General features: G+C 29.9%; 2 protein-coding genes across 5 annotated transcripts in view; one reads left to right on the plus strand and one right to left on the minus strand.

The window, feature by feature from the left end:
- Nucleotides 1–2,013: 2,013 nt before the first annotated feature.
- LOC129968803 (ubiA prenyltransferase domain-containing protein 1 homolog) lies at nt 2,014–12,471 on the minus strand. 3 transcript variants are annotated; one of them, XM_056083060.1, is made up of 2 exons: nt 12,181–12,471; nt 2,014–3,477 (listed from the first exon to the last, which is right to left on the minus strand). In XM_056083060.1, exon 2 carries the CDS (start codon nt 3,461–3,463, stop codon nt 2,459–2,461), a length of 1,005 nt encoding a protein of 334 aa, XP_055939035.1. In that variant the 5' UTR covers nt 3,464–3,477; nt 12,181–12,471; the 3' UTR covers nt 2,014–2,458. The 3 variants fall into 3 exon arrangements, with proteins under 3 accessions (XP_055939035.1, XP_055939037.1, XP_055939036.1); XM_056083062.1 differs by having other exon boundaries at nt 12,439–12,457; XM_056083061.1 differs by lacking the exon at nt 12,181–12,471 and adding an exon at nt 11,701–11,773.
- Nucleotides 12,472–12,868: 397 nt separating this feature from the next.
- LOC129968531 (tumor protein p63-regulated gene 1-like protein) overlaps nt 12,869–27,629 on the plus strand; it is a 37,683-nt gene continuing 22,922 nt past the window's right edge. For both annotated transcript variants that reach the window (XM_056082517.1, XM_056082518.1), the window contains exons 1-2: nt 12,869–13,136; nt 17,831–17,937. In XM_056082517.1, the coding sequence (XP_055938492.1) occupies nt 12,953–13,136; nt 17,831–17,937 (291 nt within the window). In that variant the 5' untranslated portion in view covers nt 12,869–12,952. The remainder of the gene's footprint in view (nt 13,137–17,830; nt 17,938–27,629) is intronic.

The following is a 27,629-nucleotide window of genomic DNA, read 5'->3' on the forward strand; positions in this document are numbered from 1 at the left end:
GTTGTACAACACTTCAACCTATTAAACATTCATTGTTGGAAGCATTTGATGCATCATGCAGCACTAGCTTGATATTTTCTTGAAAACGAAATCATATTATTTTTATATAAAATTTCCAATTATGATACATGAGTAGTATGTACAAAAATGATTGATCAAATAGTTGATATCTCCCTACACACTGTTTAAATAAAGGTTTAACTTTTGCATTATATTTAATAGAACATATTTTGTTCCTGGTGCAACATGAAAACTTTTATGCATTGAACTATATTTTACACTTAAAAACCTAGTATCATATATTACATAAACTATTTTGCCTGGTAATTTGTCAAGTATTTGTAAAAGGTTAAAAATGAAGATGTGTTAAACATAATGCTGGAACAGTTTTATCCTCAAATTAAGTTCAGACTGACATGCTACAAAAAATAAATCTTTTTAATCAACTCATATTACTTCTGTTAAAAAAAAAAATACATTGCTATAGAAGTTTATTTTTCAATTCTGTATGCTCAAGACACATTTTCTCTCCCTACCCACATTCTTGTAATTTTTACAAATAGAATAATTTTCAAATCTCTTAAATTGCATACATGTATATAAACAATATTTGAAATAATGAGATATTTTTAAAAAACTGAATTTATATTTCAAGTCATAAAAATGTTGAGCATGCTTTAGATATTCCAAAATATGTATAAGTACTTTTCAAATTAATTTGTATACTTTAGTATTTATGCTATGTATAGTTTAATAATAATATATGTTTATTGATCACAATATTTACTCATTTTAAACGTTTGCAAAATAGGCTGCAATTAATGTATGGCATTTTGTAGGGACAACTTGTTTCAAAATAACTACTTATAGAGTTATCAACAGAATATGATTTTTATAAAATATTCGAACTTCTCATGAGATTTGAATTGAATTTCATTAGTAAATCTTCCCAAAATTTATATGTATTAAGTTTTAAAAGTTTATTTATTCAAAGCGAAATTTGGGAATAAAAAAAATTGTAAAAAATTACTGGCCTTGTCTGCATCTTTTGGGGTAGGCTTTTATAATAAGGTCAAAATCGTTCTCTTTATTAAAAGATATAGTAAAATAACTTCAAAGTTTTTTAACCTTGAGGTTAAAAAAAAGTTCCATCCCCAACAATTTACAATCATTAATGTAAATATATTAAATTTCCAAATTCAGATAAATTTTAAATAGAAATTGCATATACAATTTTGTTATTAATTTTCTCATAAGTTGACTTCAATCCATAGGTAGCTTGTAAAGCTATTATAATTAGATTTGCATACACTCATTAATTATAATAGCTTTACATTGTCTCTAGCTAATTGGAATAGATAAAATGTTAATGATATTTAAAAAGAAGGGGATCCTACTCTTTGCAAAAGAATGAATTTATTTATCATTACTTCAACCACAGAAAAATGACTTTTCAGAAGAGAAGTATTTTTATTTCTGAAGTTTTCTTTTTTTAAAACTATACTCGCACTTGAGATTCTAAATGAAAGTTAAGAAAAATGCAATATTCTCATTCTTCTTTTAAGAAGATCAAACTTAAGTACAATTTTTAAAAAATAGACCAACAAGTAGATATAATACAAATCAATATATATATGTGCTAGGGAAAAAAAAAAATTCAAGTGTCTAATTCAGCTTTAAACATTAAATCAATATTTGTTAAAGTTCCTCATTTCAGTGTATGTAAATAATCATCACATTTTATCAGAAACAATGCATAAAACAATATTAAAATGTAATGTGGTTCAAGCTATTGAGAAAATAATTCAAATTGGTATGTAATGAAAACTTCTCATGAATTTTCTTTCAGGGATGTTAATTACTTGAGAATTCATTCCTATTTCAGTCAAATCAGTCTGCTTTGCAACTGTTTCTTGATATTTAGTTTGTATCATCAAACAAATTCTCAAGAAATACCTTCTAAAATATAAAAATTAAAGATATTTTTGAATGATACTGAGTCAAACAACCGTATCATCATAAGAAATTGCTTTTAATTCAGCTAATATCTTTTACAATCAGTAATATTTACTTCAAGTGAATGTCACTGAATATAAAAATATCAGAAAATCTACAAAAATCAATACATTTATTTCCAACAGATATTTTGGGCTCAACGTATGGAAGAGCATTTTGTTTTAAGTAGCACAATTAAAAACACTGAAAAAAGAAAATTCAAATTAATTTTCTTTTAATAACAAAAGTATTTTAATAAGTTAAGATTTGTCTCACACAAAAACCAAAGCAAGACTTGCATGTTTTCATCTCACCTTCATACATTATAAAACAGATGAGTCACAAAGATTAACTTTCTAATTACATCCAGCACAAAATAAATATGTGATGAACTGAGAACTTTAAATGAAATGCATTCATAAAAATTTCTAAAGAAAAAACACCCAGTGTAAAAAAATGCTAATCAAATCACACCCAAGTATGGAAATTTATCCTTGTTGGTCATCATACAGGCCAGAAGATAAAACAAGCCAAAAGATACATTCAGTTTGGCTGTCTCCTTGGGAACTTTTTGTAAAGTCCGGTCCCTAAACATCTTTTCTAGCTTAAATGCAGTTGGAAGGGTAATCAGTGGAAGCAAAAAACAAAGGCTGTACTGCAGACCAAGAATGGAAAAAAAAATATAAGGAAAGAACAGGAGAACAGCATATAAAATGTGGGAACCAGCATAGCCAAACAGTATGGCAAGGGTAACAACACCTGCTCTGTGATCATTCTCCATATCACGGGTATTGTTACTGTGCAAGATAGCTTCGGTATTCAATGCCAATGGCATAGCATAAAATAAGGTGTAAAAATCCATGTAGCCTGTTTGTGCCATAAAAGAAAAGAGAACACTTAGGGGACCAAAGGTTACTATAATTAAGACATCCCCCATAGCTATATACTTTAATCCTATACCCCCAGTGTATAAGAAAGAACTGGATAGACCTCCGAAATAGACAAGAGCCAAGTGTTCCATCTTGGCTGTGGATAGAAGAACAATGCCTATAAACCCACAACAACCCAAAGTGTACAGAATGACACCCAGATGGACAATCTCATCTGGTGTCAATATTTTGTCAACCAAGGTTCGATCATCACTTCGCCGACTGTCTATTCCTTTCATGTAGTCAAAATAAGTGTTAACAACATTCCCAGCTGCATGAACTGACACTGCTGTTAGACAAGTTATGAAAAATATGATAAAGTCAAATTGTTCAGTGGTCTTGTAGGCAAGGACAGCTCCAATTGCTACAGGCATAAGTGATGCACTGAAAGACCATGGCCTTAGTGCATGCACATAAGTGGAAAAAGTTGATAACTTAGATGATTGGATGTTAACTGCATTATGGGTATCATTCTGATGGTTTGGAGCATCTCCTTGCTCCTGAACTTCAGAATTTTGTTGATGATGCACTGATGGCATAGTGACTGGACCACCTACAATAAAAATAAGAAATATATGTAATACATATTATGATATTTATTTTTATTTTTATATTAGATCACTAATTCTAATTTCTCTGAATACTTCCTTAACTTGACACAGAAGAACAAAATGTCAAAAATTTGTATCCTATTAAATAAAAATTACTAGGAATTTTTCCATCCTTAAAAATGAGATTAATAATCATTTTGATATTCAATTTCTATTTTAATCATTTGATTTTTTCAACTGAAAATAACAAGCAAATTTGAAAAGGAAGCAAAATGAAGAAATTCTGAGATCTTCTTATTTAAAGAAAAAAATAGACAACTGGCAGGTATCAGTTGAATCTTTTACATACAAAATGTGATTTATTCTAAAATAATTTTCTATTAAATACTTTGTGCAAATACAAATTTTGTTACAAATATACTTTTTAAAAATAAAGAATGATTTGAAAGAAAAATGGTAATCAAAGCATCAATACTGCATGCAAATGCTTTTAGCTTTGAAAAGAATAAATAATTTGATCATACAAAAGGAAAAATCATTGAGAATATGTAAAACTGCTTCACTATAGATACGCTGCAACAAATTTGAAGTATTTCCAAGTTCTGGATACAACTTTTAAGAGTAATAGAACCAACTGAACCTTAAGCATGAGCTACTATATAGCTTAAGAAGAAATTTAAATAATGAAGGGACACTTTCAATTTAAATACTTCTATTGGACACTATTACATTCATCCAATTTCTCACGCTTAAATTTTCTGTATGGGATCATATGAAAACTTTATACATCCTACAACAGTCCCAATAACTATGACAAGTACATAATTACCAGGTATTCTGCAATTGTCATACAAGAAACATCTGTGTTCTCATTAATATCTAATAATCATTAGATTAATTAATGGTGTAAAATGTAATCCTAAGGGGAAGGAAAGGTACGACAGTAATAATATACAGGATGATAATTTAAAATCTTGACACGCCAGCATACAAAATAAGCATATATTTTCAAAAGACAAGAAAAATCTTATAAGATGACACCATGTTCACAAGGATATCAATTTCTCACGAAATCTTAATGTAAAGCTAACTCGAATTGGCACAAAAAACTTTTAATATTGAAACCCCAAATATCATTCTAGCTAACAATCTGTCAAATTTACACAAAACTTACCAATTGTATCAGCTTTTGAATGAGCCTGAAACCATATCACATGTTAGATCAGGAGCAATTTTGCCTTAATTTGTAATATGTTCATGATATTAATATTCATCAAAAAAGAGAACTCTTGCTTTTTTAGCTACCAGGTTTTACAAAATTTATGAGAAAGCTTTCTAGAATTAAAAATTTTTAAGTAGACCTAATACTCAAAGATAAAAGGAACTCGATATCCCATGTGGATATTTTTTCATGGTTTAAATAAATAAACAATGTGCAGAATACAATCATTCATATTTATTAAAAATACTGATGGGTTTTTTATATACATATTTCATTTAATAAGCCAAAAAACTTTGCTCATATCCATTTTTTCTATAAAATAGAGAAATTATTACAAAATAAATTGGTCATGGAAAGATCCATGAAAACTCATCGACATATTGGTTTTAATTATGTTCCTCTCTACATTCCAAAAGCAAATATGTGAATCCATTTACTTCCTTTGAAAAAAATCTGTAATACTTTATCAAGCATTGAACCATATAAATTAAAATCAGTTGGACATAAAAGACATCAGCCAGTTAAATAAAATACCCTTAATATATGGAGCAATGCTAGATGATATTAAGTTAAGCATTTTGCTGACACATAGGGGCTCTTTTTTTGTGTGTGTGTGTGCAATTATGCTGTATGGAGACATTTTTCATAAAAAGTTTAAAATGTCTCTACATGCATTTATAAGAATAATGTGCAGCATGCATGCCAAAAATCGCTTCAGTTCTGAATCAAGCATCACATAGACAAAATAAATGGCATTATCTCTAACTGCCGGATCTATTGAAGATTCTTGTAAATATAATCCTGATTGCTGTCACTTTTTGCAACTATATAAAAAGAGACACTGGTGACAAACAAAATTCCCACATGACATCTTTTTAAAAAAAGATGCTAAATCAAAACAATTTAGTTTCCCTTCTCTAAAAAATTAACGAGTTTACATTTCACCTATTGTCAAAGGATTTTTAAGGACCACATGAGAAATCAAGTACTTTTATGGGTGTCCAATTGCATCAAAATAAAATTCTGAAAGTTTCCAAAGATTACATGAAAATGCATTTTCTTAATCTGCCATCCTACAAGCATACCATTAATGCAATATGCTTTCATACCTTTAGTTTCAACCATTCATTGTATGATGATTAGTGATTACATAATGCATTTTAAAGTTTGCAACAAGAGTTTTGAAACATCTCATAAATACAAAATGATAATTTTGAACACTTAAATGTGTGATAAAATGAATGAATTATTTCTATCATCACAGAAATATCCACTCAGCTAAAAATTTCCTATAATTTTTAGTAATGAAATAAATTATATCAATAATTCTCTTAAATCTTGTAAGTTTTGGAACATGATAAGCAATATAATTTTTAATTGTTTAAAGCTTCATAGAGTATAAAAAAATACTGGAAATTCTAAAATTAACAATTTTTTTTAAAAAAATCATGATAAATAAAAATCAAATTCTGTAACCCAGGAGTTTCCAATTTTTTAAAAATTATGACTCGCTTCATTCTACTTACTGAAACATACTGAATTTTCTTAAATATGAACATCACATATTTTTTATGAAAGATTTTATAAGGCAAAAAGAAACTTCCATGAAAAAATATTTATAATTCAATATAATTTTACAAAATAAAAAAATAAAATAAACTCCTAATGTGTGGCTTGATGAAGATTTTCAACCCACATTGCATCTTTGCAAATTATGGAAAAATATAGATACCTTCTTGTCATACCCCCCCCCCAAATTTAAACTCAACTCAAAGTATGAATTTTTGAAAGCCAAACAATTGTAATTTCATTATAAGATCTCTTCTATAAAATCATTTTATTTGAAAGTAAAAATTTCAATTAATCATGACTAGCAGGATTACAATGTGATTAAAAAATAGAAATGATAAATATAAAATTTCCAGATTGAAGCATGCTCATTTCATATCCTAGATAAAATCTCTAAAATGGAAACTATAGGAAGGAGAAGGAAAAAGGGTGATAAAAGAGAATAAGTATCTGTAGGTTGGCACTTTATGCACCAGTCTATCTGACATTGCACTACCAAATTTAACACAAATGCATGTGATAAAAATGTAAACTTTGGTGCTATTTCTTTTTTAAATTTTCATTAATTAAAAATTTATCAAAATTTTGTCATTTTTCTGCTAAAACTTCTAAAAATATTATTACAAAAAACAGTTTTCACAAAATTTTAAGATTAAAAAAAATCATTGTTTTAGTTTCTTCTTAAGTAAATGACTCATCAATCTTTTCTTTCAGAATTTACTTGCTTAATAAATACTGAAGTTTGTTTTATATGAGGAATATCAGAAGTAGAATACATTTGGATACTATAATACATGACTGCTTTGTATCATATATAATCCTATTTTTGGAAATTTTTATTCTATTGATGTGATCCATACGAACAGAGTTGTATTTACTTAATAATTCTATAAACTTAAAAAAATTCCATTATTAAGCTTTCTCATTATTCCATGTTTCCTAGAAGTGAAAGATTATTATATCCTAAAAATTGAATCCCATCCAAAATTCTTTGAAATAGTAATTTAAGTAATTACATTTCCTTATTTATATTAACTTGATTTTTTTTATCAATAGTCCAACATAAATTTAGTTGTTTCAGTAACTGTTTCCAAGCAATAAATAAATTGTGACCCATAGAATACTCATGATCTTGAATTACAGTTGATAACTTACTCCAGTTATTATAAACACCTATTAATCACGTAGATTTCTCATTTCCTCTGGAAAAAATATACAACGAAAACAAAACACCAAGTTTTGCGTTTTTGAATAAATCAGTCAGCTGTGAAGTTGCTTTTCACCAATTGGCACTTTAAAAAAAATAATAATAAGTTGAGGAAAATGATCTACCATCAGCATTCTTAGTAAAATCTCCTTTGTGTTGACAGGTCTATTTTTTAACATAAAACATTTTAAACTTATCATACATAATGCTTAGTCATAAACCTGAATCCCCTATATGTACTTGATGACATTTGTTATTGTCATTACTTTCTGATTCAATCATATTTGCATAAAAATACGGTTCTTCAAAGATTTTCACTGTTTCTTCACTTTCCTTGCAAGATTGTGTAGTTTGTGCAGAACTTTCTTCTCCAGTTGAAGCTTGAATTGCGACTTCTGAAGGCGAAGCAATTTCATTGCCAAAATTACTTTGTAAACCAGAAAACATATATTCATGACTTTTTGAAATTTAGCTTTTCTTCTTTCTTTTCTATTAATTTTCTTTCTTGAAACAGAGTCTTGACACCTAGATAAATACTTCCTTGGCATGGACATGATTACATCTAACAATATTAAACCTATTTAAGTATGAATTATCAAAGCTATATATGCAATTTAATTTAGTAGGCGAGGTAAATGACTGTACTTTATACTTATAATATGTTTCACACTTGCACTAAACTGTAATAAATCTGTAAACTTTGTATATATCAAAACCCATCAATATTTCCAGTTAAATTTTGCCCCTTCTTCGTTCCATAAATCTGTAAACTTTGTATATATCAAAACCCATCAATATTTCCAGTTAAATTTTGCCCCTTCTTCGTTCCTTACTGCTATTAGCATTCAGAATATTATTTTAGTTCTTGATCACATTTGGGCCCCTCGATCATGGGACCCCGTTGCATAGCATCCACCGCACACCCCGCCAGATGGCCAGCCCTGCCACTAAGAGCTCTGTAAAGCAAGTGCATACAAACAACTATTGATGTGAAAATGAGTAAAATATCTTGCACAGGAATGTAGAAACATTACTTTATATATACATATATATATATATATATATAGCAGATTTAGCATGACCCAAGGTGCACCACAAGGAGGATTGCTCAGATTCACTATCAAAGATCAATTCTTGAAGCATTTATAGTGCTTAATTAACTATAAATAAAACTTAACTATATATAAATAATTTTTAAAATATTTATTCAATTATATAAACTGAATGCTACAGAATCTCAAAATCAAGAGGAAAAAACCTGTGCAGCTCTAAGTAAAGATGAAAAAAGCTACTGATAACACACACACACACACACACACACACACACACACACACACACACACACACACACACACACACAAAACTTCAAAGACCCAGAATAAGGGTCAGTCATTTTCAATAATTGTAAAATTATCAAACAATATCCTTTAAATTGAATTTATTTCCCATGAAAAAAAGAGAAGAGCATAAAATGAAGACACAGATGTTCCCTTTCCATCGTAGCATCGAGGCCCAAAACATGTTCAATGTAGTTTCCTGCTGATGGAATACCTACTTTATTCCATGATTATATCTACATTTTCTATTTAAATTTTCTTTAAAATATAGAATAAATATTTTAAGATACAGTTGATAAAATAACAGAAAAATTTTTCTATTTATTATTTTTGTATAAGGAAAAAATTTAACAAAATTCTTTGAAGAAAAAAAAAAAAGGGTTTTGAATAGGACGTTATAATTGAAAATTTATTAAACATTTGATTTCCAATTTGACCAAAATGGCTGGTCATTCAAACATCCACAGAACAGCCAAGCTGTTGAAATACCATATGTTTATTTTCTTCCTTGTTTTAAAAGAGAAATGAAAAAAGGGGTGGAAAGATAATAATAATTATTATATATTTTTTTTGACATTTACACAAAGCTTTCTAACTGCTAACAACTAAAAATCTCTTGCTAAAATGCCTGGATATTGGGAAGTTTCAACTCAAAGAGAAATTAATTGTGTGATGATACAGTTGAATCTGATTTAGGTTTAAGTGACGAACTTCAAATTTTTTTCAAGATGAAAATCTTTTTTACTTTGCTAGAAAATTATTCTGATTGTGAAGAAGATATTGAAGTTTGTCAAAATATTAACACGGAAAAGATTATTGAATAAGTATCAAATTTGGCAGAAAATCGAAATATTCAAATTCCAAAATTTGATCATCTCTTAGGTCTAATCCATAACTTATCAACAATTCTTCAGCTTTGCAATATTTAAAACAGTATTTGACTGACAAAATCTGTAAATATATGTGATTGAAAATGAACAAGTATGTGGAATACCATATGAAACAACAAAGACAAAAGATAAATCTTGGGTCCAATTGCACGCAAAATAAAAATTGGGCCATTTTTTAGTTTTCTTTGTAATGAGCATAGACAAGATGTTATGATTAATAGATTGAGCAAAAACTGTAACCCTTGGAAAATGAAAGAGTGGAAAGCATGATAGGGAAACATAGTTTTCTGAAAATTAAACATTCTTACATAATTGATGGGGGATCAGAATTAAAGAAAGATGAAAATAACTTCATTGACCCTGAAAAAGGAATTCAGAGGTTAAAAAAGAAGTCAAAAGTGTATCTTAAATCTATATTTTATATTTATAAATTAATTTAACAGTTTAAGAAGGAAATTAAATTAAATGTTCCATGCAGTGGAATACGACACAAAAAATTAATGTAAAAAAAAGCTATGTTTAGAAATTAATAAATGCCATCCAACATCTTCTAATTAAATTCTTCTGAACTGAAACTGTTTAATAGCTGAACAGGTCCATAAATTTTAAACAGAAGAGGTTTGAATTTGCTACAAATCGAGACTTATGCTGATTAATTCTACATGGAGCATTCAGAGGATTAATTTAATCAATTATTAATTTATCCAATATAACTTGTAAGAAGCCTGTACTGATATGATGAACTAAGACTATTATTTTAAAACAAAAATTACTTCTTACAAAATTATGATTTTTGTTTTTATAAATATTAATCAGATTGATATGCTAGTTATTAATTTGGTTAACTACACAAATTTGTTACTCAAAATGTTGCTTAGAGTTATAGACCACTTACAAATACATGATCAAACTATTTATATCAAAATTTTTTTAGAATTAAAAGTCATTTAATATATATTTACATTAAATAGTCTCGAGAGTATAAATTAATATTATGCAGGTAATATAATACATAATAAATAAAAGTTATCTAATATTATACAATCATTCTTTATCTATAAACATAACGACATAAAAGACTTGAAGAAAAAGATTTAAATTACAAATTAATTAAAGATTAAGATTAACACATTCATCAGATTTTCAAATATTAATTGCAAACATTTAAAACTAAATAAGCTGTGCTAGTTAAAAAAAATACCAACAATAATAAATGATTTGATATTTGTTAACTAATCCCTTTTTGAACTCTGTTACAAAATTTAAAAAAAACCAAACTATGAAATTAAAAAAAAAGAAACTGTCTTCATGATACATGCCAACTTGATTAGTTTTCTACATAATTTTAAACATAGCTTTTATATTTAATATGATACAAAACTGTATCCTTTAGAAAAAAGAAAGAAAAGAAAAAATTCTTTTCATTATGTATATTAATATTTTCTTTGCTTTAAGTTACTATTCTGTATAAAGCTAATATATGAATATATTTACTTGTGAATGAGATATTAAAAAATATAAACGGTAACAACATTTTCACTGGGAAATGTTGCATCCAATGATGTATACAATTAAATTAAATGTCTACAATGATGAATACTTCACACTAAAAGATGCTGTTTTTTTTAATTGTGAATTTCAATTAATATTACGCCTACAAATTTATTACTTGAAACTATGATCTATTTCTTGAGTGTTAACAAAAATAAAAATCCACTGTAATAAAAATAGTAATTAGTACTAAAAAAATTAAAATGCATTTATTTACAATACAAATTATTTGCATACTCTGGAATTCAATTATTTCAATCATAATTTAATTTCATGTTTCAATCTAAGAACAAATTGCTTTCTTTTCCTCTGTATGCATATTATATAATTTTATTTAAAAAAACACAAAAATAATATTGTTTATATCATCAGTTCCAAGTTTTTATATTATATTAAATTTTAAAATAAAAATTGTTATATATAAATCATAATATATAAATTATACTTGCATTTTTCAACCACACTGAAATGATAAAGAAGCTTCCATTTAAAACGATATGTAGATTTATAAACAAGTATGCAATTAACTTATTGCAATTTAATATGGAAAAATAAGTATTTTATACTTTTGAAGTGAATATTTTAAATAAAACATACAAATTAGAAAAATATTCAATTCAATATAATTTGTCGAAGATAGTAACTGATTTTGACTCTGAATAATGATGATATGAACAAGAATAACTATTTATATCACAGCACTTAATGAAATCCCCTCCTAAATGCTATTTTTAACAATGCAATAGTCATAAAGGATATTTCTAAAAAATCTATGAATTTTAACCCAATATTAAATCGGATATTTATGACCAAGTATTCAAAGATGTGTGTTTTTAGTTTCAATATCTTATTTAGTTGTATTTTTTCATGCAGTGCAATCAAGGAAAAACCCCAAACTGGAAGAAATATATTAAAATGCAAATACATACTTTTCTAGATATAGGTGAAATAATATTAAGCTCATAGATGCAGGTCAAAGCTCATTTGAAAGTACTTGATAGACCTTTTTGAATACATTATGAGCTATCTACACGCTGTATTATTAATTAAATTCTTTATGCATAATAAATACACCTACATTTCCCCCAAAAAAGTAAATATTTAAAGAATGGAAAATAATTAATGCACTTGTTTTAAAATTAACTGAAATTTCGCATTTTAATTTAAAAACAAAAAATACCAACTACCGCAATTTACAGTCAGCCACCTATTTTATTTACATTTGCTGAGATGAGTTGTTAAAAAATTCTTGTTCGTTCTTTTTTTTTTTTTTTTTTTTTTTTTAATTTCTTTAACTTTATATCATTATCCTCTATTCAAGGTTTTTCGGTTAATTGAAATTTCTTGGATGTACAATATAAGGAAATTAATTTGAATTACAATTTCTATACATTTTTGAACAAATATTTTTATTTGATCAATACTTTTGAATATTCTTGACTGAATTTTTTTTTCTGTCTCTGAAATAATAAATTTGCGATAAAAAAATGTAATTCATTTTTTCATCTTATTTATGGAAAAATCAAATAGCTATTAAGGCAATATTTATATATAATTTAATGTAAAGATGATTCAGAGTTCATCAAACAAATTTTTATAAAATGGCTTCGTTCTAAAAACTGGCATCTTACAATTATTGTTGTCAAAATAAATGCTGATCAATTTCGGCCGCATTTGGGAACGAATTGTATAAGTATTGAAATGGCTAATTCTAAGGATTATAAAGATATTGGATTAAGTGAGAAAAATCAAAATGTATCTGGTAGTTCTCCTAGTAGTGATTTTGATCGTCTTGAAGATTGCAACGAAGCTGAATTCCGTGGTGCTACTCTTTCTCTGTCTCAAGAAACTTCTCCTCCTGAATCTATTGCAGCCAGTGCCTGTGGTAAATTGATCTCCTAAAATAAATTATATTACTCTGAAGAATACAAAATTCATACTATTAGCTTTGTGAAGTTAATAATGCTATTGAAGATATTTGACAGTTAGCTGTTAGGAAGTGGTTTTATTTTATTCCGTACCGTATGTTTGTTCTGGGCGAGGTCGCGTAAGTATTGGATGAAACAATTTGATAACTTAAGCATTTCTCGCCCAATGTATTGCCATCTGTTTTCTTTTGCAAGGATTATTTTTATTATTAAAATAGGCATATATCTTCAAATTTTAAAAATAAAATATGAGATTTAATTTACTTCTTTTAGTTCTTATAATGCATGTTATATTATATTCTAAAAAGAGAGATAGGAAGAGTTCTGTTGTCAGATTGCATTTGTGTGATGAAATTATTTGAAATATAAATTTTTAAAAAAATTATTATTCTGAATTTTAATATGTAAAAACTATTAAAAACTGAGTTTAGATTTTTTTAAACGCGTCTCATGCTGATTTTATTTGAAAATTTAGTAAACATATTTACTGATTAAAGGATGTAGGGATCAATGTAAGAAACTTAAATTATTTTACCAATTTTCTTCAAATTTTCATTCATTTGTTGCTTAGTATATTCATAGCATTCAGTTATTACTTAGTACCATATCTAATTTATTGCTAGTATGTTATCTGAATTTTTAAAAAACTTATCTTCTAAAAATTATTATTTTTTATCCTTTTTTGAAATTTAAGAAGAGAATCTTGACTTATCCTAATGGCATGCGTAATTATTAAACTTAATTCCATCTAGTTTTAATTTGAGTAGATTTTTTGGGGAGTTGAAATGTGCAATTTATTGTAATTTTAATTGGAATACTATTTAATTAAAATTTAAGCAAGATTTTCATGTTTTCCCATGATATCATTCAAAACAATTATTGTACGAAATTGAACTCTATAAAACTTTAAAACTGTCATTTTAATGACACCAATTTAAATTTTTCCAAAATTTTGACATTTTTTTTAGAAATGATTTTTGTTGTTGTAATAAAATTTTAATTGTTTTATCAAATATTCAGTTGCATGCTCATTTTTTTTTTTTTTTTCAATATTTGAAAGCTAAGGAAAGAAGATTCTATCCAATATTTGTTTAATTTTCATGAGAAATAAGGAATGACCGTTATGATACCATTTATGCTAGAAAATAAATTATGCAGACAACTACATTTTTAGTATCACAATGATGTGGAATCTGGCATGATAAATATGGTTAATATATATAAAACAAATGGAATGAGTGTAAAACTGTTACATCATGGCTTCAATATGTAGCCTGTTTAGGACATTTCAAACAATCAAGAAGCTGACCAGTGTTTTGTAATTTTATATGTAGTGAATTAATGAATCATGATGCTAATGATTTGTTTAGGAGTATATAATTAAGTTAAGAATGTGTGTTAAGTTTTTGTTGGAGATACAGATTCAATTCCTAAATACAGGTGTTTTTTTCATTATTTGATTTAATAAATTATATGAGTTAAAAGTTAAATTTAAGTTAGATTTTTTTCTTAATGCTGCACTCTTAGAATCATTATACAGGATGGCCAGCCGACATTTAAACCGAAAATTCTGAACAGTCGGAAAAAGTCAGGAAAATTTATTATAAAACTGGAATTTTTTAGTTTAGTAATTCTTAGCAAATTTGACAATTTGTTGTTATTTTTTCATACATTAAAGGAAAAATCATCAACATTCCATTGGCAATCAATGAAAATCAATCATTTGCTCATAATCAAAAACAGAGAACATCCTATTTTTATGCATACTCCAGGTAATGGAAGATTTACATTTAAATTTCTGAGGAACCAATTTTCAGTTATGTAGCATCATCAGTGCTGTATTTAAAAAATTCTTCATCTCTGAAGAATAACTATTGTGCATTTAGTTTATATTGGATTTTAATTTTAAAAAATTTGTGAAATCCATTCATGTCTTTAAAATATTTTTCTTTTTATTCAACAAACAAAAAAAAGATGGTAAGGACCAATTTTCCACTTTTTTTCTGTACATTATGGGTTAAACATTTTGCCATTGTACAAGTGATGTTTTTGTAATTGTTTTCTTTTCTGTTAATAGAACTATTGTTCAGTTCTGATTTGTGAGGTTAATGAACTGTATGAATAAGGGAGATTGCACTAGAAGGAAACAAATCGCATCATTCTTAAGCAATCTGTTGATGTGCATGTGTTTTCATACTTCATCTCTCCTGAATAAATCTGACAAATAATTGTGAGATATGACTAGTTGGCTAAAATTCAGTCTACAAGGGCATGCATCTTCTAGTATTGGTTAATATATTTACAAAAACAGGAAAGGGTTTACTTAATTGATGCTTATCTGAAATCCAATAGATGAAAATAATATTTTGTTTTCTGAGCATTTAATTTTATTTTACATTGATTTTCATTAAAAAAGTAAAATAGATTTTCATGTATAGTTAAGAAATATCGTGCAATTAATAAAGCAAAGGAAATAAAGCAGCGTCATTCTGAAGATATTAGATACATCTGAAAAAAAATCAAGGAATTTTTTTATAAAGCCTGGTAATATCAAGGAAAACCAAACTGCAGTAATAATGGCTGCTCTGTTATAATTAATTCTTTCCTCTGTTATCTTGAATTCTTTTCCCCCCTGCTGTGAAGAATAGAGTAAATTTTTAAACACAAAAATGTTTAAAATATATGCTTATAAATTTATTTTTTTTCAATTTACCTTTTTTTTAAACATCAAAGTATTAAAAAAAAAAACCTTTTATTGTAGAAATTTTTTAGTTACTAGCCATTATCAATGGCCAACTAATTTGTCTACCTAAAACGGAATGATTAAATCAGTTCAGGGCATTGCAATACATACTTTGCATTTTATTTGAATTATTTAAATTTATAATTGAAATTCATTACTTTGAATCTAACTTATCTAATGAGATAATTTCAAGTATAAGATATGAACCAAATAAACAGTTTATTTTTTGATTAAAGAATAAACTTAATTCTTACAAAAATGACTTTTATAAGCCTTATAAAGTGTTAAAAAAATTAAATGCATTTTTAATGATTTACAGAGCACAGTATGCTATGAAAGATAAACATTTAATGATAAAATTGTGAGAAGCAATTTAGAAAGTGAAATAACAAACTCTATCTATTTCTGTTCTCCCCTCCTGCAGCATTGCAAAAAGAAAACACAATTTTATTATCTTGTCTGCAAGCAGATTAATCAATTTATTAATGCTATTGTAAGAGCATATTATGCCTTTGAAAATTTGACACAATTCTCTACGGATCTTAAAATTAATATAATTTAAAAGGTCATTTTTCACATTTTAAAATATTCTAAAAATTATGTAACATAATTTTTTGAAAAATTAGTGATGGAAACTGTACATAATAATCATTCTTATTATCTAAAAATTTAATAAGTTTTTGCTCTTCAAATAGTTGATAGTATTTTTGTTTCAATCACATTTACTTAATTTCATCAAGATGAAACAAAAATGCACTCTGCTCTGTGTATATTTTAGTTAGCTTAGTTATATTAACATCCCGTTTTAAAGCAACTTTAGTACTATTTTGGCATAGACCTTGTAATTCTGAATCGCAGTCAAATGATGAGGACAGCACTTGAGCTGCCATCCCCTCTCCAAACTTCCACACCGCACCAGCAGAAGAGCCTTTAACCTTTCACATGTATCAAACCCACTTAGAGGATGGTTCTTCGATAGAATCGGGTCTTCAACCTGAAACCCTGCGGTTCCGAAGCCGAGATCTTACCACCAGGTTTTGCTTTATTTCTACTAATAATACAGGAAAATATGTGCATCAAAGTGATTTTTTAAATATTTAATTAGACTTTATTTAAAAATTAGGCAAGGGTTTTTTTGCAATAACTTTCAAAAATATTGAAGAAACTTATTTTTTTAAAATAAAATTTTATATTTATGCAGTAACGTAAAAGATTACAGTGTTAGTAGTACCAATTTGGTTGTCCTCCAACTTCCCCACCACCTCCACCTAAATTTTAACAACTCTTATAAAATTCTGTTTTTTTTTTTTTTTTTTTTGCTTAATCTTAAACAGTTTTCATGTTTATAATGAATTCCAATTTGTTTTATTATTTTTTAAATATTTATAATTGCATAATTTTCATCCTTTGTTGAAAGCTAAGGAAGACAGTTTTTATTTATTATTTATACAATTTACATGGGGAATAAAAATTGGAAGTTATAATTCAATGAAAGAAAATGTAGAAATGAAAAAATTACATGGAGATATTTTTTAATGGATATATGTCATAAGATTTGATTCCAAAAAAAATGTTTATTAGCAGAATAGGTTAGCCTTATATTATGTGTATAGATTTAATCTAGAGTACAGATAAGTAGGTAGATTTAATGTCTACCTTAATTATTAATTACTGCTTAAAATACTTTGTTATCCATCAACTTATGCATGAAATTTATGAAATATTAAAACTCAACAAAATTCATTGGTTTATATGTCTTTATTTAGAAACAACTTGCTTATTTTTATGACATTTTCTTTTCTGTTTGCTAATTCCGAAAAATTAATTCTTATTTGGTTAAAATGAATAATTTACTTACCTTTTTTTTTTTTTTTGCAAGTTTTGATTATTGCTATTTCATATTTTTAGATGATCCCAATGGCAATACTGAAATAGATGGAACAGCTGGCAATCGGCGATCATCTTCTATAAGACCACTACATACCAGCAGCATTCAAGATTTTTTTGCTGTTCGAGTAAGTAAATATATAAAAGTGTGAAATAAGGAGTAATGATACACATAGATGCACAGAACTTAATTTCTTTAATTTGCTTGCAAATTTCAGTCTTCTGTAATTTATTTATTTGATTATTACAAATAACCAACAACTTTTCCTCATTATTGATATGTATATATTAATGTAAACCAAAGAAATCTGCTGAAATAATTCAACTATTACAAAATAACAAAACAACATATATTAGAGATTAGATAACTATAAACTTTGCATTATCATTTAAATAAATGAGGGTTGAAAAAAATCAAATATGAAATTCTAAATTTACTTGTTATCCTGTAAAATATGGTATGCATGGTAAAGTAGCATTAAAGGTGAAAGTGGTGAATTTTTTTTTAAAGACTATTTGAAATATTCAGTACTACCTTATTAAAATATTCTACATAACTCTTTATTTTATAGGAAGTAATTATTCACTTTATGAGCAAGGAAATAACATTTTATTTGTCAGCCTTGAAGTGCAATTTCTTTACAAAATGAATTTTATTAACAAGATTATTTTGTCAGCATTTAAAGAAAGAATGCAATATTTAATCTTTATTAATTGCTAATCATTTTTAAGAACTTAGAATCTTTTATAGTTTAATAATAATTAACTGATTTTCATGCAAAATAAAATATATATGTGATAAAATAAAATGTAACTAAATTTTTTATACTTATTTGATTCTTAATGAGCTTTAGAAATTGTATTAAATATGAAATCTTTAATACATGTTCTTGTGAAATAAATTATATCAAAAAACACTTCCTGTGTTTAAAAAGTTTTTGATAGACATATTCGTGTAAATTAATATGATGTAGGAATGTGTTTTCCCATGCCAGAAATTTTTTTTTTCATCTCTCTCTCTCTCTCTCTCTCTTATCCTAAGTTTAAATATTATTATTATTATTTCCTTTCACTAAATTTAGTTTGTCAGTCCTTATCAGTTTTTTTAATAATGCATTAAATTTGTTTAAGAAATTAATGATAAAACTTCAATATTATTTATTAATAATTAATTTAATATTATTACATAATATTTACTATGAATAATTTCTTTTGTATATTTATTACATGATTTTTGCATTGTATTTTTTGGGGAGATTTAAAGTCAGTGGTATTTTTTCATAATTACCACTGTTTAAAATATTTATTTATAATTTTACAAATTATTATTTTTTTTTTCCTTTTTCTCGGAGATTTTTTTGTTGAATTATGAAGTATTGGACATTATTACTATTATTTCCTTCTTTTTTTAAAAAAAACATTATGAACACAGATACCAAATTCTTCATATGAATGGATGCTATGGACATTATTACTAATATTTTCTTTTAACATTTTTTTTCTGGTGTTTAAAATTCCCCATCCATTTAACAAAGTGCTCTATAATTTTAAAATGATATTAAATGGAAAAGATTAATTTGTTTGATATATTATAAGTACATTTACCTCCTGTAATTTTTCAAAACATTTTTAAAAAGAGAAGGGCATCATTTAAAAGACAAGGGCAGTACGATTGGATGTATATAAAACTGTTTGCCACAAAAATTTACAAAATTCATTCATACTACCTTTTTTTGAAACTTAAACCTCTAAACATTTTTCTTTTTATGCAATATTTTCTATTTTACAGGTTAAGCATTGAACAGTGTGTAGGCATTTTTTAAAATTATAGTTAGTAAGCTAAAAGTCAGTGCAATTTTGATATCATTGAAATTTTTTTCTTATTTTAATGCAGAGATTTCATTTTATATTTTGTAAATGATTTCTTTTTCTATTAATAAAATTATTGTTCAGTTCTGTTGGCATGTTGATAAAAAGTATGGATCAGGAAGACCCAGTGGAAGGAATAAATGGTTTCATTCTTAAGCACTCAGCCATTGTGTATATATTTTTATACTGCATTTTTCATGAGTAAATTTAATAAACAGTTCTGAGATATGACTGGTTGGTTAAAAGTTTGGTCTCCATGGGCATGCATATTCTGATGTTGGTTAATATATTTTAAAAAGAGTGGGAGGTTTTAAGGGAAGGATTTTACATAATTGAAGCTATCTGAAATTTAATAAGTGAAAATGCTGTTTTTTTTTCTGAGAATTAAGTTTTATTTTATATTGATTTAAGTTCAAAGAGTAGAGAAATTTTTCAAATAAAATTTAGAACATATTGTACAATAATTAAAAAGAATAAAATAACAACAATACTTAAAGAGAATAAAATAAAGCACTACAGAAGATACTAGAAACATCCAAAAAATATCTGGGAACTTTCTTTAAAAAAACTTAGAAATGTCAGGGAAATTCAAACAGAAATGCTGGCCACCTGTAAATGCAGCATTATTCCTGATTGTTCTTTGAAAGCTTACATCTCATTTTTGTCCCATTAAATTTCTTTCTCTTTAATCAATGCATTCTGCTTGATTGATATAACCTTTTCAACATAATATGCAGAAATGTGGAAAGAAACAATCAATTTTTTAAATATTAATTGATGAATGATAATAAGAAGTGACAAATTTTATTGTGTGTTATAAAAATATTTGAGTTTGTGACTGATCCTGCTCAGATTTAATAAAATACTGAAGGTGGTTTTGCATTTCAGATCAACAGTATTCTGTTGCTGGAAAATAAGTCAAAAATCTTTTTTCATTACTAAAATGAAATGCATGCTTATTAATATTTTTAAAGGGGTGATTTTTTTGCATTTTAAAGTGAATTTACCATTTTTGTGCAGTAATATTTTCAGATGTTATCATGGAAAAAACCCTGAAAAATTCTGCCTAATTTTTAAGTAATTTAAATTCTGATTGAAAATTTTTAAAAAAAAAAGATCACTCCAATGTACACTTTTATAAGTGCATGTGCTGAAATTTGGTAGCTGTAGATCTGGTCTATTGAACTCCAGCATACAGACACAATCACATTCATCTTTGTTATTATTATAGATTATTTTATGGTGGATTATAAAATTATTAGAAGGATGCAAACATTATGGTCATCAAATTCATACTCGAATTTAATTTTTGGTCTCTTTTGCTCTTGTGCCATGATGTAAACTGACGTATTTCTTACCACTTTTTTTTGTACATAACATGCCTCCCGGGATGGAATAAATCGAGTTTTAAAAATTCAAAAGTGTCTTCTAATCATCCATGACATTGCTAAAAAATATGTTTATATATATATATTGTTACGAATTTCCTGCGATGTGCTTAGAGTAAATTCAATAAGCAGAATCCTTTTAAAAAAAATAAATAAAGCTATTTATTTAACGAAGACTACAAGAATAACACTGCGCATTCAATAGCTCAGTCACCAGCCTACAGCTTGCTTGCTGTCTAAGGCTCCAATACAACTCCTAATCTTTCGTGCTTGTTTTTATATCCTCTCTGCCGGAAGTGACGTCACTAACAGGAAGTTATGTCATATTAGAAAAATCCAGAACCTTGGAGAGAATTCAAGAAATCAGGATCCCTCTAGAAAATTCTCTCTGTCGCCAAGGTTTCCAACTTCCGTCGCCAAACTGGGCGAAATGTCGCCAAATTTGGCGACAAAAATTAGTTGCCTAAAACATCGCCAATGAGCCAATATCTCGCCAATTTGGCGACTTGCTATTGAAATACAATGGGATACATAGCTCTCGTGTCGTACCTGGTCTTCATCTTTTCCGTTGCGATGTCGATCCGATTACGGGCGAACTCGTGCACACTTTCTAAACGTTCCTGTAGTTCATGGACATATTCTTCAGGAGAAGAAGGCACATCAGGAGGGCGCCCAAACCGGAGATTACAGGGCAGACGGAGTTCACGACCGAAGAGCATCTGGGAGGGAGTGAATCCAGTGGTTTCATGGACGGCACTTCGATAGGCAAGCAGGAACATAGGAAGCTTCCGATCCCAGTCTTGTTGATTCATGGAAACGTGGATAGAGAGATGGTTTAAGATCGTTCTATTAAATCTCTCAACCATGCCGTCTGACTGGGGATGTAAGGGGGTAGTTTGTGTCTTATCAATCTTAAGAAGGACACAAAGTGCCTTGAATACAGCAGAAGTGAAATTTCTGCCTTGATCAGAGTGCATCTGAAGGGGCGTCCCATAGCGAGAAATCCAGTTCTGCAGTAATACTTCGGCAACTGTTGTAGCTTCTTGATCAGCGATCGGGTAAGCCTCGGGCCACTTGGTAAAATAATCCTTGACAACTAAGATGTATTTGTAGCCATCATTTGAACGTGGGAGAGGCCCTAAGATGTCCAACGCGATTCTTTCAAATGGTGCCCCTACATTATAGCGCCGTAATTTTCCACGGCATCGTGTTTTGGGTCCTTTTCGGGCCCCACATGCATCGCAGGACTTGCACCATCTTTCTACGTCATCTCTTACTTTGCTCCAGAAAAACCGCTCCCGAACCTTTTGGATGGTCTTCAATATTCCAAAATGACCTCCGGTTGGACTACTGTGTAATTGTTCCAACACTTCCGGTATTCTTGATCGTGGGAGTACTAATTGCCATTTTGATGTTTTGCCATCCTCAGACTCCCATTTTCTGTATAATACACCATTACGAATATGGAGTGAATCCCAGAGAGCCCAATAGCGTTTGCTATCCGGACGATAGCTGGAGATATCTTGCCAACTGGGTCTAGTGCTAGATGATTCAAGAAGTTCCAAGATAGGTTTTATGTCGGGATCCGTAAGTTGAGCTTCTCTGACTTCTTTATCGCTCCAACGGTCTATTTGTGTCGATACCGAATCCTTTATTTGACGAATGACAGGTGTTATCATGTCATATTTCTTCTCGACTGTAGTGCAGTAAGAACAAGCATTCGAGCATGGTCTTCTTGATAAGGCGTCAGCATTACCATGAAGGGACCCCTTGCGATGTTTGATCTCGAAATCGTACTCTTCAAGTTTCTGAATCCATCTAGCTATCTGGCCTTCGGTGTTCTTAAAATTTAAAAGCCATGTCAGGGACGCATGATCCGTTCGGAGCAGAAACTTCCGACCGTAAAGATAACTATGAAAGTTCTCAACAGCTTTTACAATGGCCAGTAATTCTTTTCTGGTGACGCAGTAATTTCTTTCAGGCTTTGAAAGACACTTGCTCCAGTATGCGATGACATGTTCTTGGCCGTTAATTTCTTGGGATAAAACTGCTCCGACACTTTCATGGCTTGCGTCCGTGTCAAGAATGAATTGCTTTTCGGGATCCGGATAAACTAGAATGGGAGACGATGTTAGAGCCGCCTTCAAGCTATTAAATGCTTCCTCGCATTCGTCTGTCCACAAGAACTTCTGTTTGTTTTCAGTCAGCCTGTGGAGAGGTCTCGCGATTGAAGAAAATCCTTTAACAAATCTTCTGTAATATGTGCACAGACCGAGAAAACTTCTAAGCTCATGCACATTTTTAGGGCGCCTCCAGTCTTTTACAGCTGACACTTTCTGTGGATCAGTTCTAACACCATCAGCAGAAATTATGTGACCCAGATAATTCACCTCGTGACGGAATAAGTTGCATTTGGTGGGGTTTAGCTTCAATTTGGCCTCTTTCAATTTTTCAAATACTCTCCTTAGGTTGCTGAGGTGTTCCTCGAAACTTTTCCCTACAATGATGATGTCGTCTAAATAAACAAGGCAAACTTCAGGAGTGAGTCCGTTCAACACTGTCTCCATGAGGCGTTCGAAGGTAGCTGGTGCATTACAGAGACCAAACGGCATGACCTTAAACTGCCAAAGTCCTTGTCCTCCTGTCGTGAATGCTGTCTTTTCACGGTCTTCAGGATGTATCTCTATTTGCCAATAACCGCTTTTCACATCCAAGGTAGAGAACCACTTGTTTCCGCTAAGAATGTCTAACGTGTCATCGATTCGTGGAAGTGGATAACTGTCCTTTTTTGTGACATCATTGAGCCGTCGATAGTCTACACAAAATCTCGTAGATCCATCTTTCTTTCGGGCTAACACGATGGGAGAAGCCCAGGGACTCGACGAAGGCTCGATGACATCTCGTTCCTGCATGTCCCTTAGTAGATCTTTAACTTCTGTTGTCTTAGCAATTGGTAGTCTTCGGGGATTCTGTTTAATAGGAGAGTGATTCCCAGTTTCAATTCGATGTTGAGCCAATTTCGTTCTCCCGAGGTCACCAGATGTACAGGAAAACAGTTCCTCGTATTCGTCAATAAGCATCCATGCTACACTTTTCTGTTCCTCATTCAATTCAGTGGGCTTCAACAGATTCAGTTCGAGTTCTTTAGAAGGCTTTTTCGACATGATTTCGGGATGTTTCTGTATACAGGTGACTGGAGCACATGTTGCTAATACGTCGCCTTTCCTGATTGTTTTAGGATTACCAGTTAGATTAACAACTCTGACTGGTACAGTTTCCTTCGAAAGATCTACCAGTGCGGAAGCAACCAATACACCTTTTGGAAAATTTTCAGAGTCCGGAAATTCAGTTAGACCATGTCGAAAGTTTTGACTTTTCTCAGCGGCCCCTCTTACAAGCATCTCAATTCGAGCTGGAATAGTAATATCACTTTTACAAGTTATTCGATGACACGGTTCTCTTTCAACAGCTCCTAACTGGAATAACGCTACATCTTCCGAATTTGAGCGTAGCACATTATTCTCAAAGTCAATTACAAAATTATGTTTTGTTAAGAAGTCCAAACCGAGTATAAAAATGTCGGTGATTTCGGCTACAAACACGGTATGGCCATATAACACATTTCCAAACTTAATTGTTATATGCATCTTGCCAATAATGGGGATTTTATCCCCTTTCACGGTCTGAAGGGTAACGCAGGGCGGTGTCCGAAGAATTTTTACGCCAAGTTGTTGTGCTAAATCTTGGCGCAAAATGGTGACATTGGCCCCTGTGTCAACGACCATTCGACACGGAAATCCATTTACATTCGCTTCAATAAACAGTCCATTCACGCTGCTTGATGAAATTTGTAACACTTCAAAATGGGGCTTTTCATTCTCTGGCAACCTCCGCCCCGCCACTACCTAGTTTTCCTGAGTATTATTCCTCGACAGGCTCCTAGGCCGTTGATCTTGGCGAGCCTGGCATTGCCTTTGGAGATGGCCTTCTGCTCCACATTTCCAGCAACGGGCGTTGTTTCTTTTAAATTTGCCTGTCTCCTCTCCAGACCTCAGCTTCATCCCCCGGAACTCCTCTAACAGTTGTGTCATAACTTTAAGTAAAGGATCCTCATCTCGTTTCACCTTCGCACCTCTGATAAAGTGACGATCCCTTCTCGATGCTTGTTGTGCCGCTTCAAACTTGATCGCGTAGACTAAAGCGGACTTCAGATCCTTAGTTTCCGCCATTCGTAGTGCCTTTTGTATTTCTACGTCTCTGACGCCATCGACGAAATACTGCACAGCTAAAGTCTCTCTTACTTCAGTAGGACAATCGGAGAAGGCGAGGTGGGACAGCTTTTCAATGTCCGTTGCGAGCTCTTGAAGGGTTTCGTTGGGTTTTTGTTGGCGAGTCTTTAACTGAAGTCGGCTATAATCCTTCAGGCATTTCTCGCCAAAACGCAACTCTAGGGCACTTGAAAGAGCATCAAAATTTAACTGTTCATTATCGGGAATGGTCCTCAGTATATCTGCAGCTTCGGCTCGGAGAGAAGAAGCCAATTGGCGAGCTTTGGTAATTGGATCCCAGCCATTAGCTTCTGCGACAATGGCGAACTGCGTCTTATACACCTGCCAAGATGTTTGTCCGTCATACGGCAGTAATTTCATACAGGGTCTGTTGACAACAGGCATATATCGAGCATTTTGAGATTGATTTGCAGCAGCCAATCCAAATTCTTGAGGAGTTTCATAGGACTCTCTTGATTCTTCAGTAACTTGAACTTCCATTTCTTGCTTCAATTTCTCAAATTTCTTTTCCATTTCTTCTAATCTTCCTTCAAATTCCTCTACTTTAGCATTGGCTACCTTCACGGCGTTATTAATTTCCTTCATCTCAGATTTAATTTCTGCTTGTCCTGCTTTCATTTCGACTTGTCCTGCTTTCATTTCTGTTTTCATTTCAACTTGTCCAGCTTTCATTTCTGTCATGAATGACAAAAGTTGCGTTAATTTGTCTTCCAATGCGGATTCTTCCTTCTGCTTTTCTTCCGCAGCTTTCTTACTCTGCTCATTCGTTTCACCAACGTTGTCGGATATACCACCACAACTTTGCTCTCTTTCAAGAGCTTCTCGAAGACGTTCGATCAAGTCATCTTTCAGTCCTGATGTGGGCAAATTCCTCGCCGACAGTTCGTCTTTCAATGCGGCCACAGTGAGTTTCGACAGAGATTCTCGATGAAGATCAGCCATTTTCCTTTATCTTCACTATTCGATCCCACTTCTGACGCCAATTTGTTACGAATTTCCTGCGATGTGCTTAGAGTAAATTCAATAAGCAGAATCCTTTTAAAAAAAATAAATAAAGCTATTTATTTAACGAAGACTACAAGAATAACACTGCGCATTCAATAGCTCAGTCACCAGCCTACAGCTTGCTTGCTGTCTAAGGCTCCAATACAACTCCTAATCTTTCGTGCTTGTTTTTATATCCTCTCTGCCGGAAGTGACGTCACTAACAGGAAGTTATGTCATATTAGAAAAATCCAGAACCTTGGAGAGAATTCAAGAAATCAGGATCCCTCTAGAAAATTCTCTCTGTCGCCAAGGTTTCCAACTTCCGTCGCCAAACTGGGCGAAATGTCGCCAAATTTGGCGACAAAAATTAGTTGCCTAAAACATCGCCAATGAGCCAATATCTCGCCAATTTGGCGACTTGCTATTGAAATACAATGGGATACATATAACATTCATTATCATAAGACAAATTACACCAATTTACAGAATTCGTAACAATATAATATATATATACATACATACAGGGTATTGCCAAATTCAACTGATAAATTCAGAGAGGTAACAGTAGGCATCAAGAAAATGGAAGTACAGTCCCAAACGACTTTTATTAGGTGAAAATTGCAAAAATATAGGGTATCCAAGAATTGTTGAAAACTGATATTAAAAAAAAAAAAAAAAAAAAAATTATTTACCGAATCATGTTTCAACTTTGAATTTTTTTTAAAGTAAAAACACGTTCAAGATTTTTTTCATGTGGGTTATATGACGATTTGATGATTCAGGGTGTTGTAAATTACTGAAAACAAAAAAGTAATTTTGAACCCTAATCTGCAAAAATATTAAAACTTGAAGAAAAATAAAAATTTAAGGAATTTTACATTCTTTAACTTGAAATAAACATGTAGTGTGAAAACTGGAGAATTTTTGAGGCATTCAAAAAAAAAAAAAAAAAAACTAAAATTAAGCATCAGAAAACACAAAGCAACATCACTACAGTATTTGCAGAGGATGTTGCCAAATTCAAAAGATAAATGCAAAGAGGTGATAGTAGATGTTTTGTGTTTCTAAAGATTAAATTTCTTAATTGATATTTTACTGGTTTCCTAAGGTGCTAGAATTTTGAACTATCATACACTTACATGCTTCAAGATTTACATTATAATATTTTTGAATATTGCGTAATATTTTCAGAACTTAATTATTGGTTAATTGATTTGTTGAATAAAACATTGATTTCACAACGGTGGCTCCACCTGTTATTGAATATACATTATTTCTTTGCATTTA

Source organism: Argiope bruennichi, chromosome 5 (genome assembly GCF_947563725.1).
Source record: "Argiope bruennichi chromosome 5, qqArgBrue1.1, whole genome shotgun sequence".
Taxonomy (NCBI): domain Eukaryota; kingdom Metazoa; phylum Arthropoda; class Arachnida; order Araneae; family Araneidae; genus Argiope; species Argiope bruennichi.